Source organism: Colossoma macropomum, unplaced genomic scaffold (genome assembly GCF_904425465.1).
Source record: "Colossoma macropomum unplaced genomic scaffold, Colossoma_macropomum, whole genome shotgun sequence".
NCBI classification, from domain to species: domain Eukaryota; kingdom Metazoa; phylum Chordata; class Actinopteri; order Characiformes; family Serrasalmidae; genus Colossoma; species Colossoma macropomum.
The window spans coordinates 577,432-592,057 of NW_023495254.1; the positions used below are offsets into that span (position 1 = coordinate 577,432).

Sequence of the window (14,626 nt, forward strand, 5' to 3'; positions counted from 1 at the left end):
AACCCTATCAGTGCTATTCAACTGTGGTCAATGGCACATAAAGCAGAGCACAGCAGAGAAAAGCCAAGGCAGCTCTCTAACAAAGCAGCAGAAAATACCGGAAAATCACTCTACGAGGTGCTGTGAGGTCACGATCCCCAAAAAAGCAGAGAGTCTGGCACTCGGCCGGCGACTTACCTGCGATTTTGTCCCCCTCCATTGCCGGACGCATACGCACGCACCCACCCTCCACAGCCACATGTAGCCTCAGCCTTTCTCTTCCAACCGTTTTCTTGGACTTCCCTTTTCTCTCCCCCTACGGCACTCACTCACTCTCCCTCACTCTCTCTCTCTCTCTCTCTCTCTCCTCGGTTTAATTTCTTCCGTGTGCTGTGATAATGAGTGCATCCAGGATTACAGCATACCCATGTGCTGATCATATGGAGCTTTTGTTAGTGCTTTTTCTTGCCTCTCTCTCTCTTTGTCTGTCACTCTGTGTCTCTCTCTCTTTTTACAATTGTTAAACTGTAGAATCTTTTCCTGAATGATGTTTAAAGGCCTCTTAAAGTCAAAGCCTATCTTCCTCTCTGTTGTCTCTTTCACCCTTTTCTCTTTCTTCTTTTCCTACCTCATTCTCTCCATTTCTTTCTCTCACTCTCTTTTCTCTCTTCCTCTTTCTTCTTCCCCCTCTCTTTCTTCCCTCTCTCCCTCTTCCTCTTTCTTCTTTTCCTTCTGCCTTTCTCTGTTTCTTCTCTCTTTTGCTAACCTCTTTCCCTTTCTTCGTTCTCTTCCTTCACTCTCTCCCTCTTTCTCTGATGCTTACTTTACCTCTATTTTCTCACTCTTTCTTATCCCTCTCCCTTTTCTCTCTTTTTCTAACTCTCTTTCCCTTCTTTCTTTCTTCTCACTCTCCCTCTTTCTCCTTCTTTTTCTCTTTTCTCACTCTTTCTTTTCTCTTTTCCTCTCCCTCTATGCCTTCTCTCTCTTTCACTCTATCTGTTTCTCTAACTCTCTTTCACACTTTCTCTCTTAGATCCCTCACTCTCCCTTTCTCTATTTTCTCTCTCTCTCTCTCTTTCTCTCTCTCTCTCCTCTGACACTGAAGCAGTATTGTATCTCAGATGGAAATTCGAGGCCATGTGATTTGAGCTCCTTTTCCCAAAATATCTCTGTCTCTCTCTCTCTCTCTCTCTCCTCTCAGTGGCATGAGGAATCCACGACAGCCACGCCAGGATCTTCCCCGGGGTGTGTTCAGTGTGTGTGTGTGTGTGTGTGTGTGTGTCTGTTTGAACGAGTGGTCGAGAGAGGTGATGAAAACAAGGCGAAGAAGACATCGATCACCCGCTCTACCCTCCCCAACACCACGCAGTCCAAACACATGCACATTAACCCAGACTGCGCGCAAACACCTCCATTCACCCACATTCACTGCCCCTCATTCCTCCATTGGCTCCACTGCTTTGCTCAAGCAGAGCAAACATGGCTTTTTGGAGGTATTTAGAGTGGAGAGGCCTTTTCTTTGCTCAGGAAGTGATGCCCTTTGACCAGGCCAGCACTCTCAAGAAGTCAAAGGTCATTTGGTTGGTAGGCGGGGCCCAAACACACCCAGGACACACACTCGTCTGAGTGCACCGAGAGGACGGGCCACCCTCTCTCTCTCTCTCTCTCTCTCTCTCTCCTATCTGACCACCTCTCTGCTCTTACAATTAACGTCATAATTTTGGTGAAATATCAAGCCCCCAAATCACCTCCACCCCACTACTTACCCCCAATGCAGCCAACCAGCCGAGATATATTTGCTCTCTGAAGTTTGCTTCTTTCATTTTAGCACGGGAGCTACGAGGCTAATGTAGCTAACAGGTAATTGTAGCTTATACCCCAACGATTAGCATGATACTAACTGCATGTCTGAATCATCACTTGCCTTGTTTACTATGCCTTTAAGGCTGATATATGTGAATTAGCTTTGTTCTCATTGGTTGACTTCACCGAAAAAACAATCCGGGCTGAAACACTCCTTATAACTTCATGAATAGGTGGGGCTGAACTGCTGTATGCTGAGTAGGTGGGGCTAAACTACTGAGTAGGTGGGGCTAAACTGCTGTATGCTGAGTAGGTGGGGCTAAATTGCTGTGTACTGAATAGGTGGGGCTAAACTGCTGTACACTGAGTAGGTGGGGCTAAACTGCTGTGTACTGAGTAGGTGGGGCTAAACTGCTGTGTAGTGAGTAGGTGGGGCTAAACTGCTGTGTACTGAGTAGGTGGGGCTGAACTGTTGTGTACTGAGTAGGTGGGGCTAAACTGCTGTATGCTGAGTAGGTGGGGCTAAACTGCTGTGTACTGAGTAGGTGGGGCTAAACTGCTGTGTGCTGAGTAGGTGGGGCTAAACTGCTGTATGCTGAGTAGGTGGGGCTAAACTGCTGTGTACTGAGTAGGTGGGGCTAAACTGCTGTATGCTGAGTAGGTGGGGCTAAACTGCTGTGTACTGAGTAGGTGGGGCTAAACTGCTGTGTACTGAGTAAGTGGGGCTAAACTGCTGTGTACTGAGTAGGTGGGGCTAAACTGCTGTATGCTGAGTAGGTGGGGCTAAACTGCTGTGTACTGAGTAAGTGGGGCTAAACTGCTGTGTACTGAGTAGGTGGGGATAAACTGCTGTGTTCTGAATAGGTGGGGCTAAACTGCTGTGTACTGAGTAGGTGGGGCTAAACTGCTGTATGCTGAGTAGGTGGGGCTAAACTGCTGTATGCTGAGTAGGTGGGGCTAAACTGCTGTGTACTGAGTAGGTGGGGCTAAATTGCTGTGTACTGAGTAGGTGGGGCTAAACTGCTGTGTACTGAGTAGGTGGGGCTAAACTGCTGTATGCTGAGTAGGTGGGGCTAAACTGCTGTGTACTGAGTAGGTGGGGCTAAATTGCTGTGTACTGAATAGGTGGGGCTAAACTGCTGTACACTGAGTAGGTGGGGCTAAACTGCTGTGTAGTGAGTAGGTGGGGCTAAACTGCTGTGTACTGAGTAGGTGGGGCTGAACTGTTGTGTACTGAGTAGGTGGGGCTAAACTGCTGTGTACTGAATAGGTGGGGCTAAACTGCTGTGTACTGAGTAGGTGGGGCTAAACTGCTGTATGCTGAGTAGGTGGGGCTAAACTGCTGTGTACTGAGTAGGTGGGGCTAAACTGCTGTGTACTGAATAGGTGGGGCTGAACTGCTGTGTACTGAATAGGTGGGGCTAAACTGCTGTACACTGAGTAGGTGGGGCTAAACTGCTGTGTAGTGAGTAGGTGGGGCTAAACTGCTGTGTACTGAGTAGGTGGGGCTGAACTGTTGTGTACTGAGTAGGTGGGGCTAAACTGCTGTATGCTGAGTAGGTGGGGCTAAACTGCTGTGTACTGAGTAGGTGGGGCTAAACTGCTGTGTGCTGAGTAGGTGGGGCTAAACTGCTGTATGCTGAGTAGGTGGGGCTAAACTGCTGTGTGCTGAGTAGGTGGGGCTAAACTGCTGTATGCTGAGTAGGTGGGGCTAAACTGTTGCACCTTTGAAGGTACTGTTGCACCTTTGAAGGTACATTTACATTGTTTGTATCTTGATGAATGAAAAATGTACCAGCATAGAACGTTATTTTAAGGAAAATTCAGTTTTCCATCACATGGGCTCTTAATCTCAAACAGGCTTGCTTATGTGGTTTCTTCATTCAGACGTTAAGATCTGCCGCTGCTATTGCTTTTAGTGTTGTTTTTAGTGCAACATACCTTTATATATTTTATCTATTACAATTCGGGTTGGGGCACATGGGCAAAATCAAAGAGTATATCAAAACTCAGTCAAGCATTTGATGTCAAATTATTTGATAGCAAATCATTATGCAAAGTGACAAAACATGCAGAATATTTTTACCAGTGCAGCTGAATCTTTTCCAGCTGTGTTTTTAAAGATAATCATAAAAAAAAAAAGTATAACTTCTTCAACTCTTTTGCATTTATTAAGTCAATTCATTTGTTCAGAACAGTTGTAAACCAAGTATCAAAATGAAAGATGCCCAAAGAATCTAAAGTCATCATTGAGGTTTTTAGACATCTGAAGCACAAGTTGTTTGGTCTAGACACAATAAGATCTGACCTCTTTAATCTTGAACGATTTAAACAGATTACGCTTTTAAACGTTCAGATATTCCATGTCAGTTGCTGTTTTCCAGCACTCATGCAGTGAGTCAGACAAAAAACTGCCATAAAACCACACAAAAACAATATTTAAAGCCATTGTTTCAACGTCTTAGTTAATCTGTAACTGAAGCTGTACACTGCTGTGCTCGTATTACAGACAAATATCTCCTGACTCATAAAGCGAAATGCCCAAAGGCTTCTGAGACAGAGGAACAATGCCGGCTCTATGAGAGCTCGTACATCTACACCCACTGTAAACCCCCACATTCACTGAAGGAATACTCCAGTGTTTTCCAACCTCTATCTGACACATCTGTATTGTCAGACAACAGTTTCAATCATTTCAACAACCCCTGCCACACTGGCTTCTATTACAAGCCAAAAACGTTTGGACACCCCGGTTGAATTACATGGTTTGTTAAAAAAAAAAAAAAAGGTTAATACATCCTCTACAGAGTACATCTCAATGCACTGTATGTATATATGTATATATATATATATATATATATATATATATATATATACATACATACATACATACATACATACATGTGTGTGTGTGTGTGTGTGTTTCCAAAATGTTTGAAATCGTGCACTACAATTTGCAGGAAAAGTTACATTTCAATCCTGCCTTCCGCCCAATGACAGCTGGGATAGGCTCCAGCACCCCACTGCGACCCAGAAGGATAAGCGGTTTAGATGATGTATGTATGTAGTTACATTTCAAAAGTTCTGCATAATTAAACGGTTGAGATGTAAATAAGATCATTCAGGGTGGTTTGGTGTGAAAGGCTCCGAACTAGAAAAACTTACCGAGTCGGAATTCTTGACAGTGGTGGTGATAGGAACCAGACGTCCACCTCTAAAAGCTCCCTCACAGAAAGTTACGACACGCAATGGTTTGATATATGCTGCCTGATGTCTGAGACATTGTTTTATGGTAGTTTTGTGATAAAGGTTTTGCCTAAAACATCTTGTTAATACAGTCATTTTAATCCAATCACGGTTGAGGGATACATGCAGGGTGTTGTGAGGAAACAGTCCCCAAAGAAAACTTCTTTTTTTCAGATTTTCCTATTTTACCCTCACCAACATTGCATATAAACACTCAGGGGACACGTGTAGGTTCACTGGTGGCTTTGGACATTAAATAAAATGGCTATACTTGTGTTGTAGACATGGCGACCTCTGGCTCGTATCACCACCACTAAAGAAATTTGGTTTCTCTACAATGAACCATTTCACATCAAACCAAACATTTCACATCTCAATCAAAGGATAATGTAGAAATTTTTCAAAAGCGATGGAATTCCTCTTTAATACACAGGGCTTTATAGAGCTCAATATGTGTGAATAGGAAGAAATTAGACAGTAATATAAAGCTCACTTTACTAGTTTGATTAAGTTTTGACTATAAAAAGACAAAAAGTTAAGATACCTAAAAAGATCCCTAAAATATTCACACTTCTATATAAAGCATAATCAGCAGCAGATGTGTGTAGTAATGTCAGTACAAATTTAATGTATTTGTATTTTCCTGAGTATTTTCAAATGCTAATACTTTTACATCTATTCAGGGAATATTAGCGTATACTTTTTACTCAATACCATTTTAATCATTAACATTACATTCCTAGTTCCTCTTATGGGCTTAATTTCATTCTGTTCATTTGTTCAGCTCCTGAACTGCTTTACTGTCTCTCACTCTTCTCAGTTTGGAGCTTTTTTATTTTAGACTAAAACGATCTAAAAAGATAAGAATTAAGCCTAATAAACTTAGGTTTCTATACTGATATAGGATGGACGTATTAAGACGTTCCACCTCAATTCTGTGAGTTACTCAATACTTTAGCAGTGTTTTGAGCTGCTACTTTTGAAAAGGTGCTTTTACTTTTTATTGCAGTCATTATTTCAACACTTTTACTGGATGATGGCTTTCGGAAGCTCTACACGCTACTGATCAGAAGTGAATCCAAAAACATTCTTACCTAATTCATCCTAACCTTAAGCAATGCATGTACCTCACTGCCTCATCAGCACCACCTGCTGGACCAAATGTTTGTGGAGTAACCTTAAAAGGCCCATATTGTGCTCATATCTATACATACAGTTCTATAAAAATACTTCCAGTAAAAGATGCCATTAAGTACAAATTCTTCATTTTTTTAGGAGATATTTCTGAGAAGGTTAAATGTAAGATAACCCACTTGCATACGGAAGGAAAAGGTCAAAGAATATAAGTAAAAAAACAGGAGTTTTCAAAACAGAGAAAATGGGACTCCTAACAACCATCTGGAAGACCTGGACACCAAAACTGCCCCAATCCGATAAACAGAACTTAAAGCTTTCATCTCTGAGAGAGAGGAGAAAATCAAGCTGCTTCAGATCTGAAAACATCCACAGGTGTTTCTGTCCATCCTTCCACTGTGAGAAGACAACTCAGCACTATGGGTCTGAAAGGATGTGCAGCTGTCAGGAAGCCCTAACTGAGAAAAGAAATAGACAAAAGAGAAGAACATTGTGCACAAAGATATAGAATTTGGACACTTGAGACGTGGAATTAAGTTTTGTGGACTGATGAGACTAAATTTTACATCATAAGAAAAAGAAAATGTAACCAGCTTCTAAGACTGAACTGGAAAAATATCCCTGCAGATTTCTTTGAAAAACTGAAAGTGAGTCCCCTGAAAAGAATGGAAGCTGTAATAAAGGTAAAGAGTGGACATACTAAATACTGAAAAATGAATAATTTGTACTTAATGGCCTTTTAACTTGAAATTAAATAAATGAAGTGTGATCTCTGACTTTCACACAGTGCTGTAAATAAATGTATTACAGATAATAATCACAATTCATTATTATTCTGCCAAGCAATGTAGATTGTTAACAATAGGCTGTGGCTGTCAGCAACATAATGATCAATGATTATTTAAATGTGTGTATATGGAGTTCTTTACAGCTTTGAATATGGCTCAGAAAATCCATATATATATATATATATATATATAAAGTTTTACGCAACAAGCAGACTGCAGCTGATTATTGGGTGTGTGTTTGTGAGTTAATAGAGCAGTGTACTCTCAGTACAGTCAAGGCAGGCAGAAATAGCTGACACGGCAAAAACAGTTCAGTGGGAGAGGATGCCTCAGAGATGAGCCATCACCACACACAGAACAGAGCAACAACACAGAACAGAAGAACAGAAGACATTTGGTCTTTCCATGAAGAGAATATGCCGCTGTCATCTTGCTAGCAGACACACACATCCATATGATATCTGCGCATTACCACTCATTCATGCACATGCAGTCACACAAACACCAACAAAAGAAAGAATGTATTTGGCGTAGGCAGAGAGAAGTTGTTGGGTAGGCCTGTGAAAAAGTGTGAGGGCAAATTTAGTAGATACCCTTTCCAAACCCGCTAATGGCCTATTCTATCTGATGTTGACACAAAACAATAGCAATCAACCAGAAAGCTGGATTCACATAAACACAACCAACACTGCAACACTCATTTACACTCGTTTAATATAAAGAATGTGTCCGCTCACCACAGGCACGTTTTACCAATGAAGATGACATAACCGAGTTCACATCTGATAGCTGAGATGTACAAAGATGAGAAATAACAACACAATAAACCTAAAAAAACCTAAACCAAATTATCCTAGGCTAAAGCATATTGTCACGGTGGGCATGAAAAACATTTATGATCCATTTATGTCTTACCTTTGATGACTCAATGCATTAAAGTAATGTTAAACACTTTCACAAAGCTCATCTCAGCCTTTGTAGTAAAAAAAAAAAAGCATTGCAAGTACCAAATTTGCAGAAAACTGACAACGGTTTTAAATGGGTTTTTGGCTGGGATGGGTAGAAAATGACATATTCTATGAAACAGAATCTCACTTTTAAACGTCCCCAGCTACATCTTTTAACCACAACTGAAGCTCTGGAGTGCACTGATAATGAACTGAAGGCTTAAGGCAATGCCAGATAGCAACAGCTGCTAAGCACTTTCTCCTGGGGTTGATTTATACTAGGAACCCTCAGTGCCCTCTAGAGCTCCATTTCTGGGAACTAAAAAAATAAAAACTGTCATTTTTATTTCTTTTTTATTCAACAGAATCATGTTTAAATTAAACTTTGCAAGTACTGCAATAATTTTCTGAACTCAATATTTGAATATTGTAAAGTTTTGGTTGAAAACAATAAAGTTAAATTCTTGACACCCAGTGAAAAATATTTTTTTTTTTTCTGTGTTTTTTGGGTAGATAAAGAAAAGTGAGCTCTCTCATTGGCAGGACACAAGGTAGGTGTTTCTAATAAAGTGGCCAGGGAGTGGAAGCTCAAGGTAGGTGTTTCTAATAAAGCGGCCAGTAAATGGCAGTTAGTAAATTGCGAGACAAAACTGTGTTGGTGTAACATTTTATTATGTAATATGTTATTATTATTTTACCAATGTAGAAATGATGTACACACTTGATAGTAAATTCAGTGCATCACTGTTTTTCAGTGTTCATGCTCATAGGATTAAGTAGCCTATCATCTAGTGACGAGTGTAAATCACAGCCTCCACACTCACCAGCTCCAGCAGCACCAGCAGAATCTCCTCTCTCCAGCCTCCGCACCCTGCTGTTGGTGGACCGGGTAATACCTGCACATACACACAAAGCCCGTCAATTACACTACATTTACATGTATTTATTCAGCATGTAAACAGTCTAAACGTCTTTTAGCTCAACTTCCCTCCATACTGTAAAAAACTGTTGCTAACTAGTTCGTTTTTGCGTTGCCTTAAACTTTTGAGTTCACTGAATAGTAAGTTAATGGAGCAAGAAGCTGTGTTTTATGCCTGTCAACTTATTATTTAAAGTTAAAATAACAAAAAAAGTTAAGGCAGCCCAGACACACCCCATTTTTTTATAGTGCTCACAAATGATTTACTTCATACCTAACCAATGGGAAACATTTTATATCCATTAACTCCTTAAACTCTATCATTGCTAGTGTTCCTCAGGGCTCAGTACTGGGTCCTCTTCTTTTTATCACCAGTTTTTTGAGAACCAGTTTTTATCATTCAGATGGTACACAAACAAATGCTAGTCACCAGTGGTATGAAGCTGTCTGCACAGCTGCACACTGAAACAAACAGCCTTTCAGACAAAAACATGATTTGCCCCTTCGTATGTCAGTCAAATGGCCTCTTCCTGTCAAAGCAGGTGGTTCTTGTGGTCACTCTCACACTTAATGACAAAAAACTGTTGTTGTTTTAATTTTTCTCCCCACTTCAGCCATGGCAGTTTCCAGCTGCTAGCTAGGTCTCCTCCAATCACACGATGGTACAAGGCTGAGAGGGTGAGGCTCGCACATGCTTCTCCTGCCACATTTGAAGCTCCTCCACATTTTTCAAACTGCTGCTAACTAAATGTCATTGGACAGCTCAACACGCTTGGAGGAGAATGCTAACTGCTTATTCTGTTTCGCCAGCTATTGGACGCCCGCATTGGCTAGCACTGCTGAGTGATGGCAGGGGGAGGAAGGACCATCCCACCCTCCCAGAGACAGCAACACACAGACACACACTACCCATCCAGGTAGGAACCGGCGATCCCTCATCTGCTGCTGTACAGTTTGTGTTGGTCATCCTCTAGTCCTTCATCAGTGGTCACAGGACGCTGCCCACAGGACACTGTTGGCTGGATATTTTTGGTTGGTGGACTATTCTCAGTCCAGCAGTGACACTGAGGTGTTTAAAAACTCCAGCAGCACTGCTGTGTCTGATCCACTCGCACCAGCGCAACACACACTAACACACCACCACCACGTCAGTGTTACTGCAGTGCTGAGAACGATCCACCACACAAATAGTAGCACCCGCACTCTTGTGTTTGAGGTATTCAGTAGAATATTGGAAAATGAATATTTGATAGATGCAGCGCTACACTGTTAGAAATAAAGGTGCTGTGCAGGTACATTTATCATTCATCAAGGTACAAACAATGTAAATGTGCCCTCAAAGGTACAACAGTGGTTTTAAGGTCCAATTGTGAACCTTAAATAGGTTTTTCCAGGTGAAAAGTACAGATTTGTACCTCTTCATAATCTAATGTTTTAAAACAGAACAATAAAATAAAAGCCTGGAGACGAGACGGGGTGTGTGGAGTCAATACAATATGGAAAATATAATTTCAATGGATTTTGGTACAGTTATGTTCCCTGACTAAAAATACTGAGATGTACCCTTGAGAGTCCCACACCAGTGACAAGAGGGGAACTGCCCCAGTGACAGTTTCACACCTTTATTTCTGAGAGTGTAAAAAAATTAATCTCTCTTTTTCAAATCTTTTTAGGCCTGCATCACACAAGAAGACATTAGGAGGTCTGATTCTGAAGGCACTCTGTAGTAAACTCAGATGACCCCCCTTAGAACACACACACACACACACACACACTTCAAAGCCTGAAGCACGTATTCAATAACACGAAACTCCATATTATATGGCACACACACACTTTGTTCATGCAAATGAGGCCACATTATTTGGAACTGCTGTGATTATGATATAACAGCTGCATTACTCATAACCTGTTTTTTAGTAACACGAAGCAAATCATTGAAGTTTTCGGGTTTTTCATCTTCAAAGGTGATTCTATGGTATCTAGTGTTACTAAAAACAGCAATACAGCTGTTACATCATAATCACAGTGGTTCCAATTGATGTGACCTCATTTGCATATATAAAAAAACAAAAATGGGGAACTATGCTTCATGATTTCAGAAAGACCTGACGTCCTTATGACACATGCCGAAAGTTCCATGAAAGATTCACACCTCTGATAAACACACAGCCATACCCACATAAGAAAAACACTCGATACGCGGTGATCAGCGCATGTTGACCTATTTTACACTTAGAGCATGCAGGGAAAAAAAACAGTGTGTTTACACACTTTCACTTTGACAGAATTCAGGTTGCACAATCTTAAAGACTGCACCAAGTGCGCTGAGTGGAAAAACAAGCGATCAGGAGAGATAAGAGAGCTGTGAAAGTGACTTATTAAGGTATGTTTGTGAATTAGATTCTTTCAACTTTTAAGCACTCTTAAAATGAAGCTTAAGTTAACAAACATCTAATTTACCCATTTCGTTAAATACGGTCACTCAGCCAAGACATGTTTGGCATCTGAAGTTTACTTTCTTTAGTTTTAGCACAGGAATTACAGGGAGATTCACTCGAAAGAGGCCCCGAACATTCTGTTGCAATCTGAACCAAAAAATACATACCTTGATGTAGGCGTAAACGATTGCATTACATGCGATGCTGGAAGTGATCTCTGTTTTGTTCCAGACCCATTTCGGCACGGCGCTCCATGTTCTTGAACGTACTGGCAAACATTAGAGAGGTTAAACGTAGCAACAGCTGTCCGGCGCCAACCTCATTGCTCCAACGCAGAGGCATCCCAGCTTGTTCGAAGCTCCATATACTGAGGAGCACATTGCAAGTTGTTTCGTTCAGATTGCTTCGTCCTAGCGAGAGTTATTACAGAATATTCGGGGCCTCTTTCGAGTGAATCTCCCTGCATAAGGCTAATGTAGCTAATAAGTAATGGAAGCTTGTTATTTCCACCAATTAGCATGTATCTAAGTGCATGGCTAAATCATTTTTAAGCTGTTAAGTCATCTCTAATAGACTTTCTCACATGATTTCTGACACTGTATGACATACTGTTATCTATAAACATGGAAAGAATGGATCACATAGCTAAAAATAGTAGCAGTAGAACTCTTGAAGCCTCCTTTTGTTCATACTTTTACATCACAGTATGTCATACAGTGTCAGAAAACATGTAAGCATGCCTGTTTGAGATCACGCCATTAGCACCATGCCAACTGCTCTGTATGAACCATTCCAGAGTCGGTTTATGAGGAGGCCTCTTCCTATTTCCACCGTTATATCAAAAACAGGACAGCAAAACAGCAGAGGGCGCCCGCGAGCGAGTCCTCAATGAATGGGGGGTGAATGGAGCTAAACGGCTAAAAACAAAAAGTCAAAATAGTTTCTAATCACTCGCCCAGAAATTTCCTTTAATTTTAGAAAGTAGAAGTAAGTATGGTAACACTTTACTGTAGGGTGCTGTTCATAAGGCTACATGACACCTACATAAGCCTGACATAACCCCACATAACTGTTTATAAATGCTTAGGCATTATCTGTCATAAAGGCTACTTTGGCTAACTTTGTTCAAAATTGGTAAATGTAACCTTTATAGAAAATGACACATATTGGAATAAACATTTCTAAACATTTATGAAGGGTTATGTCAGTTATCATGACAGGCTCATGTAGGTGTCATGTAGCCTTATGAACAGCACTCTACAGCAAAGTGTTACCGCAAGGATTTCACTAAAAAAGCAAAGAAAACTCACCTGTATGTTTCTTTTTTTCTACAGCAAATGGGTTTTGGGCAGTGGAACACTAGCTTTACTGCTACTGAGTGCTGACTGGTTAGCAGGCGGAGCAGCTCATTGGCTGTTTGTGCTAACAGGTGCCATTTTAAACCCCTATAACTCGAGTTCAAGAGCGCTCAAAAATATAACAGCAGTGTTAAAATGTTTCATGATATTCAGTTTTCAGGAAATATTTAAGCATTTATAAACTATGATTTTTGCTCAAATGCTCCATATTAACCCATTCATTGTGGACTCGCTCGGGAGCGCCCTCTAGCGTTTGAGAAACCCGGAAGACTTTACAGAGCGGTAATTCTCCTCTCTACAAGTTCCAAGGACCATTCTACCGAATTAGTTCAAACTGCAATCCCACAGTAGAAAAAACAATTTAAATACATTCTGTATTCAGATTTTATAGATTTACAAGGTTCATGTTATGATCTGTTTAAAACCAAGGCATTCATTGAGATAGTAATATACATAAAATCATCATTTGGGGAGTTGATGGGGTGTGAAAAATCCATCATAGGAACTGGAAGGCAGAGCTGGAAACGTATAGGAAGCTAGAATGGAAGGAGGAGGAGCTTCAAGCGTGGTGCTCCTCCCCACGTTTAGTTATTTCATAACCTATAAAACCCTATGTGTGAAAAGGACTTATGTCATGGTTTTTGGAATCATGGCCTGAGAAAATAATTGTATGGAAAACCATCTGGAATTCCTGGAATTGAACAGCCTTTAAGAACCTGAAGGAAAAGATGATGAAGGAACCACAGAGGCTTTAAAGCATCTTCCTTTGCCAGACTGAGTTGAGTGTAGAAACAAGTTCGATCAAGCTGACAGTGTGACGGTGTTGAGTCTTGAAACCCTTGGTGGACGTTAACTGCGCTACCTTGAAGTTAAAACCCCAGATTTTTTCCTTACAAAGAAGATTCATCTGTGCTACACAGTCACACAGAAGTGACCTTACTGAAAGCAGCAGTGTGACTCAGCTTTGACCAAAATGCTCTCAATCAGAATTCCATTCTGCTATTAGCAAAATAATTGATGCATTAAAACCTCCATTAAAGTAAATTAAGGCCAGCTCCCACTGGCTGCCCATAGCCTTTGTCTGCAGTATGGAGGGATCTATTCAGCTGAATAAACACGGCTGCTGCTGCTGGGTTAGTCCCTCACGCTGATAAAGTGCAGTAACATTGCTCATTCATGTCCGATTGCAAATCCAAAAAAGGGCTTGTTTTTTCATGTCCATTCTTCGGAGTTCACACTCACTCAGAGCCAAGATCAGCGTTACATGAATTAGCATGTGCAGAACCATAAGCAATACTCGGAACACATTTGGTATTTGGGGCCTGTGTCATACTAGAGTTTGATACCCTTGTCTTAGTCCTTACCTGCCTCAAACTGAGTCAAGCACATGTCCTACATTTTATCTGTGTATTTTTCTTTTTTCCCCCCATTAAATCAACTTTAACATTTTGTACATCTTTGGTTTATTTATGTACCAATAATGGTTCATTTGTACATGACCATCGTCTCTTTATCCCTTAGAATCAGGCTGTTTTTCTCACTGTGCCTTTACGGCTGATATATGTAAACAAGCTCTGTTCTGATTGGCTGCCTAGTTTTCCCTCATTCAGAAAGCAGTTCAGGCTGAAAAACTCTGAGCTTCAGTGTGAATGGGTGGGGCTAAACTGCTGTATACCGAATATTTGGGGGTGAAAGGTACATTTTGAAACTTTAATGTTGTTTTTATGCTACACTTTATTTCACAAAAAGTGGGAAAGGTCTGTTTTCAATAATATGGTCCCTTGAAACTATTCAAACCAGTGCAAACATGATGCGTGACAGAGCATATCAGGGGTTGTCATGATTAGTATTATTAATTATTTATTATAAAATGTATCTTCTTATTGCTCTCACCCATTTATATACATTTATCACTGTATCCCTTTTAATGAAGGATTTTTAAAGCTTCCTAGTTTATCTTTTTCCAGCAAAGACTTTCTGAATCTCTAAAAGGCTCTGCCTGGTTTTCATT

General features: G+C 40.8%; 1 protein-coding gene and 1 long non-coding RNA gene across 3 annotated transcripts in view; one reads left to right on the forward strand and one right to left on the reverse strand.

Annotated features, from left to right (window-relative positions):
• Window positions 1–14,626, reverse strand: part of sept9a (septin 9a) — a 163,863-nt gene that overhangs the window by 129,096 nt on the left and 20,141 nt on the right. Inside the window, exon 2 of one of the 2 annotated variants that reach the window (XM_036561469.1) lies at window positions 8,722–8,793. In XM_036561469.1, the coding sequence (XP_036417362.1) occupies window positions 8,722–8,793 (72 nt within the window). Of the gene's footprint in view, window positions 1–177; window positions 269–8,721; window positions 8,794–14,626 lie in introns of those variants that run through there. The other variant, XM_036561471.1, reaches the window with a different exon arrangement.
• Window positions 11,122–14,626, forward strand: part of LOC118801261 — a 72,462-nt gene continuing 68,957 nt past the window's right edge. Inside the window, exon 1 of the long non-coding RNA XR_005006487.1 lies at window positions 11,122–11,202. This is a non-coding gene — a long non-coding RNA (uncharacterized LOC118801261). The remainder of the gene's footprint in view (window positions 11,203–14,626) is intronic.